This window comes from Cenococcum geophilum (assembly GCF_001692895.1).
Source record: "Cenococcum geophilum 1.58 unplaced genomic scaffold K441scaffold_1, whole genome shotgun sequence".
In the NCBI taxonomy this organism is placed as follows: Eukaryota; Fungi; Ascomycota; class Dothideomycetes; order Gloniales; family Gloniaceae; genus Cenococcum; species Cenococcum geophilum.
The window spans coordinates 5,601,537-5,608,251 of NW_027137559.1; the positions used below are offsets into that span (position 1 = coordinate 5,601,537).

Consider the following 6,715-nt stretch of genomic DNA (forward strand, 5'->3'; position numbering starts at 1 on the left):
GACTTTAGGGAAGATTTAAAGGAATAATATAAATTCTATCTAAATCTAAGGGTATATAGCTCTCGCTAAGAACAAGACGTTGCGTAAAGAAGAGAAGGGAATAATAAGATAATTATATAATTAAATAGTTAGGGGCTTAGTGGTTGATGCGTGCGTATATACGCACGCGGTCTTTAACGGACTTTAGTAAAATTCGATTAATCTAGCAGAATTCGGTTAAAGCGTCGGAATTTATCTATCGAGTGTTTTACTAAGACATTCCTACTGTAACTGGGCTAGTCCCGTTACAGCCTTAGAGTTTTACTTACTAGAACAATATATAATTGTAAAGAAGGATTATAAGAGTATTTTGGCCTATTAGGCTTACTGTTTAATAAGCTGCTTTATAGTTATAAAGTACTTTAGGGCTTTATAATCTATATATATCTTAATTTTAAAGTTTATACCTTTAAGCTCTACGCGCTATTAGGATAGTAATTAAATAATAGCTAGCATTTCTTTATTATGTACTTTATAGTAGTTACACTTAACTAGGTCTATTATTTTTAAAAAGAAGGTAATAGGGTACTATTTACTGTCCGGATATAACTATAATAGGATTCCCGCTATAACCCTATTAAAAGCGTCTATTTCTAGCATTAATTTAAGTTCTAGGTTATAGTAATAAAGGATTAGGGAAGAGATAAGCCGATCTTTTATCTTTTTAAAGGCCTTTATATAGTTATTATTAAAGATAAAAGGCGTGTCCTTCCTAGTTAGTTAAATAAAAGGTTTTATTATAATTCCGTAGTTATAGATAAACTAGTAATAAAAGTTATAAAAGCTAAGGAAGGACTAGATCCCTTTTACTATATAAAGGGGCTTCTAGTTATAGATTGCCTCTACCTTCTTAGAGTTAACCTTAATTCCTTCTATAGTTATAATAAACCCAAGGTACTTTATACATTTTACCCTAAACTCGTATTTCTTAATGTTAACTTATAAGCTTACGTTCTATCCCTTACAACGGTAAAATGTGTCCTACGGTTATCGGTAAGAGCCGTCCAATAGGACCTGTAGTATTAAGGCTCCGTGATAGAAAATACGTATACTTTCGGTTCTGGTTTTTGGTGTTCCGCGCACGGTGCAATTCTTGTAGGACGCTACCGTTGCAAGGGATAGTCTCTCTAGGACCTTCTTAATATAAACTTAATGTTTAAGTTTATCGTCTAAGTATATAAGAATGTTATCTAGGTATACCGTGCAGAATTCGTCTAGGTAATTAAAAAGAACGTTATTTATATACCTTTGGTATATAGCTAGTCCGTTTATTAGTCTAAAGGGAAGAACTTTATATTTATAGGAGCTATAATAGGTACGGAATATAGTTAAATTTTTAGATACGGGGTCTATCCTAATTTAGTGGAAAGCTTAACGGATATTAAGTTTAGTAAAGATCTTTGCCTAGCTTAGATATATAAAGGTCTTATTAATTAAAGAAATAGGATACCGATCCTTTTAAGTAATAGTGTTTAGCTTTTAATAGTTAATATAAAAGCGGAGGCCTCTATTAGGCTTTTTTATAAATAGGATAGGGGAAGTAAAAGGGGCTTAACTTAGCTCAATAAACCCTTTATTTAGGTTATTAATTAAATACTGCTTTATTGCTTTTAGCTTATCTATTAATTATTAGTAGAGGGGGCTATAATCTAGGGAGTTATTAGCTTCTAATTAAATCTTATAATTATATATCTGGTAAGGGGGTAACTTATCTAAAGCCGCCTTTAAGAATACATCCTTATAATTTATATAAATAGTAGAAAGGAGGCGTTTAACTAGCTCCTTATATCGGCAAAATATGGTACCCTACCAATGGCCTCAATAGTTGGTGGTTGACGCAATTGGCGCGCAGTTGAGGGCATTTGGCAACTCGACCGACTAGCCTATATCGTGTTTTTTTGACACGCAGCCTGCGCGCAGCCTGCGAGCAACCTGCGCGCAACCTACGCGCAACCTGCCAGCAATCTGCGCATTTGGCAACCATAATTGTATTTACCTCTTTTATACTAATAGCATATTTTAAATAAATAAAAGCTACTTTAAAGCTATTTATAAGACTAGCAAAATAAATATTATTTTAGATAATTTAATATAATATAGCGATGGTTCTCTTCTACCTATCTACCTATTGACTTACCAACCTGCCTGCATCGCCTACCTGTCTATATTACCTACCTATCTATATTGCCTACCTATCTACATTGCCTACCTGTCGCATTGCCTACCTGTCTACATTGCCTACCTGTCTGCATTGCCTACCTATTCTGCATTGCCTACCTGTCTACATCGCCTACCTGTTTGCATCTACCTACCTATCTATATCTGCCTACCCGTTAGCATCTGCCTACCTGTCTGCATCTGCCTACCCGTCAGCATCTCCCTACTTGTGCCTACCTGTTTGTGGTACCTTATTCAATCGATCGATCGAATCGTTTATAGCGTTCGCTGCTAGTCGTTGTCGTCTGGCTCTTGCGACGGTTCGTCTGGTTCTGGTAACGGTCGTCTGGCTCTGGCGACGCGTCGTCTAAGCTCTGGCGACGGTGGTCTGGTTCTGGCGACGGGTCCTCTCCTACCTGCTGCCTACCTACCTACCACTACCTACCTACATACCTACCTACCTACCTACCTACCTACCTACCTGCCTGCCTGCCTGCCTGCCTGCTGTGTCAGTGTATAATTTAATTGGGGGAGGGGTCGGCCTTGATTAAAGGCCCTGATTACATTTGAAACGGGTGCTCCTCCCTAGGAGGCCTTAATTTAATTCGGTGACAGGCCAATATTAAAGCTCTGGTTTAATTCAATTGATCGATTAATTGAATCATTTTGTGGTGTTTACTGGCTGGTTATTCAAACGGTCGTTCGTCTGGTTCTGGCAACGGTCGTCTAGTTCTGGCGACAGTCGTCTGCTCTGGCCACGGTCGTCTGGCTCTGGAAACGGTCGTCCTGGCTCTGGCAACCGGTCGTCTGGTTCTGGTAACGGTCGTCTGGGTTTGGTAACGGTTGTCTAGTTCTAGCGACGGTCGTCTCATGGTTCTGGTAAACGGTCGTCTAAGTTCTGGCGGACGGTCGTCTGGTCTAACGACGGTCCGTCTGGCGACGGCGGACGGTCGTCTGTGTTCTAGCGACGGTCATCTGGCTCTGGGCACGGTCGTCCTGGTTCTGGCGACGGTCGTCTAGTTCTGGCGACGGTCGTCTCAGTTCTGGTGACGGTCCTCTGCTGGCTGCCGTTCTGGGTGCTCCCTAGGTAGGGAGGATGTTAAGGAAGGAAGGATGGATAAAAAAAAATAAGGTGGGCTACATAGGAGAGGCTATCGGGAATATAGCGGGGGACTGCCCGTATGACAGAGCTTCGTGTAGGAGCCTCCGTACGCCAGGAGCTTCGCGCAGAGCCCGATGCAGAGCCTTTGTACGCAGAGCTTCGTGCAGAGCCTTCGTGCAGAGCTTCGTGTAGAGCTTCGTGCAGAGCTTCGTGCAGAGCTTCGTGTAGAGCTTCGTGCAGAGCCTCATGCAGAGCCTCTGTACGCAGAGCTTCGTGCAGAGCTTCGTGCAGAGCTTCGTGCAGACGCTTCGTGCAGAGAGCTTCGTGGTAGAGCTTCCGTGCAGAGCTTCGTGGCAGAGCTTCGTGCAGAAGCTTCGTGCAGAGCTTCGTGCAGAGGCTCGTGCAGAGGCCTCGTGGCAGAGCTTCGTGTAGAGCTTGTGCAGAGCTTCGTGCAGAGCTTCGTTGTTAGAGCTTCGTGCAGAGCTTCGTTAGAGCTTGCGTGCAGAGCTTCGTGTAGGTAGCGCTTCGTTGCAGAGCTTCTGTGAGACTTCATGCAGAGCTCCTCTGTACGCAGAGCTTCGTGGCAGAGCTTTCGTGCAGAGCTTCGTGCTAGAGCTGTGTAGAGCTTCGTGCAGAGCCTCTGTACTAGCGCAGAGCTTCGTGCAGAGCTTCGTGCAGAGCTTCGTGCAGAGCTTCGTGCAGAGCTCCGTACGCAGAGCTTCGCGCAGAGCCTCGTGGCAGCAGCCTCTGTACGTAGAGCTTCGTGTAGAGCTTCGTGTTAGTGAAGCTTCGTGTAGAGCCTTCGTGGTAGAGGCCTTGTGCAGCCGTCCTTTAAGTAATAAAACTGTGACTTGTAGCTTTAATTGTAAAAAATTCATTTGCGTAATTAGCATAATAACTTTACCTTAATTACATGTCAAGGAATATATAGTTAGCTTTTAAAGTTGTTAAATAGGTTAACTGCGTGTCAAGGAATATATAGTTAGCTTTTAAAGTTGTTAAATAGGTTAACTGCGTGTCAAGGAATATATAGTTAGCTATTAAGTAGGTCAACTGCGTGTCAAGAAATATATAGTTAGCTTTTAAAGTTGTTAAATAGGTTAACTGCGTGTTATTTGACTTTTGGATGTGTCAAATTGGTNAATTGCGTGTNAAGTTGGTNAATTGCGTGTCGAGTTGGTCAAATTGCATGTCAATTACGCGAAACGCGAAAACCAAAGTCTACTTGAATCTCATCCTGCGAATATTTTCCCGATGTATTAGTCTCCTCGGCTAGCTCTTCCTCCCTATTATTAATAATTTGGTTAATTTTATATAGGCTTATTATAAAGACCTTTTTATCCTTCCGGTATATATTAAAGTAGAACACTATAGCGCTAATTATAGTAATATCTACGGCGGGGGGGTTATATAACAATAGGGGCGTATATAACTTTATAGACTTTTAGGGTACTAGCGTTATTATTACTTTTTTTAACTCCTATTGCATCTTTCGGAGGTTATCCCTTATATCCTATTAATGCGTTCTTTTCTATACTAGTTAAATCTACGCAATTTAGACGTTATCTACGTTACTATTTATCCTGCTTCTATATATAGAGTCCTCTTTAAATATAGCACTTTAGGAGAGTATCTTTATTAGTATAGAGTTCTTTCTAGCTTTACGGTGGGCGTCTTCTTAGGTAAAGGCTAGATTACGGGCCAGAACATTCTATTAGTAGGTAGAGTTAGCCCTTACGGCTAGGGTTTTACGGTTAGTTTAGATCTCCCTAATAAAGGAGGGTAACCTTAGTCTATCCTCCGGCTAAATAAACTGTCTTTATTATATATTTAACTAAATATTAAAATAGGATATCTATTTTCGTTTAAGGGTTATATTATAGGACCCTAGGTCTAGAATGCAAAAGAGAATACTATATTAGCGTCGTCCGTTAAGAGCAATATATAACTTTAAGATAGAGGTAATAGGCTAACTAGCTTAGCCGTTATAGCCTTTTATCTAGATAGGCTTCTTTAATTAGATGGCTTCTGTATTTAGAAACTTAGCAATATTATTTATATATGTTACGGCACTGACGCGCGTAACCTGGATAGGGCCTAGTCAGGGGGGTTCGCTTACGTCTTGGCTCCATGTATATAGACGTGTCCTTTCCACGACCTTCTTCTTCTCCTCATCTTAATATCCGGGTCAATAGACATTCCAATTATACAGGCTTGCATACGTTCTAAACGGCGCTCGTGCCTTAATTGACTAAGTCGCTGTGACATTATATCAAGATCCCTCAACCAATCGCAGGCTGTTGTATCCCAGGTCAAAGAAGCCCTATAGCCTAGGGTAGTTAATGGGTGACGGAGCCCTATATACTAGCAGGCAAAGGAAGGAAGAAGAGCCTAACTCCTATAACAAAGAAGGCAGGAGATGCATACTCTGAGACAAAGCAGGAATTATTATTATTGTCATTAAAGCCCTACAATCGTAGGAATCATCAAAGTTCTACAATCGTAGACACACTCACCATGGTCCTGTGGTGGCTGGGTATGGAATCCCTACACTTATAGGTACCCTCCCTCATATTCTCTTCTTTTTTTCTTTTCTCTCTACCAAACGGCCGCCTATGCTATGGGGAAGCACGTGCCGAGCGGTAACCTCTTTCCNACCGTACGATCTCGTCGACCGACCGAGCAACGCGTATATCTGTCAACNNAACGCGTACACCTACCGACCAATCGATCGATCGAACAACGACCCTTTAAACGACCACCGTACGTCTCTATCGGACGCTTGCACCGTACTGCTACCTAAATAGTCCTTTTTAATGGATACTAAGCTACGTATACTGTGAGGAACGAAATCGGTTAATACTAAGACTAGTGCTATACACTAGCTGCGAAGAACGACCCCAACTAATACTGAGTTATACGAGCTGCGAGGAACAAAATCACCAGGACTATCAACGCTGGCATCACTCTGCTATTAACTACCGATCGTGCCGATATGCATACGATCCATATACTCGACAACAGTAGCGCCAATACGCCTGCTACTACGACCTAACTACAACTATGCCAATACGCCTACAGTCTTCTGACCGTACGATCGTGCCGTTACGCCTGCGATCCACAACTTCCGCTTGCATCGTACTGCTACAACAAACGACTGCCCTGCCACAGTCGACGAGACCAATCGATAGCCCGAGCTCTACGTTCGACCTGCTATCACAAGACAACCGATAGACGAGCTCTGTGCTCGACCACTATCGTTACCGCCGCTAGTACCGTACTACTACCCAAACACAGCTGCTCCTACCTGCAGCTAAACCTTAATTCGACCACTACTGCTCCTGCCTGCAGTACCACAATTGACTTCTGCTGCTACGCCCGCAGCACTACGATCGACCCTCGCTGCTCTGCCTGCAG

At 42.4% G+C, this 6,715-nt stretch overlaps 1 protein-coding gene across 1 annotated transcript; it reads left to right on the plus strand.

Annotated features, from left to right (window-relative positions):
• Nucleotides 1–5,615: 5,615 nt before the first annotated feature.
• K441DRAFT_650675 (uncharacterized protein) lies at nucleotides 5,616–6,131 on the plus strand (the record flags this gene model as incomplete). The annotated part of the gene is made up of 2 exons (XM_067647070.1): nucleotides 5,616–5,670; nucleotides 5,881–6,131. Coding segments are annotated over exons 1-2 (251 nt in total), but the record flags the coding sequence as incomplete, so codon positions are not given.
• Nucleotides 6,132–6,715: the final 584 nt, after the last annotated feature.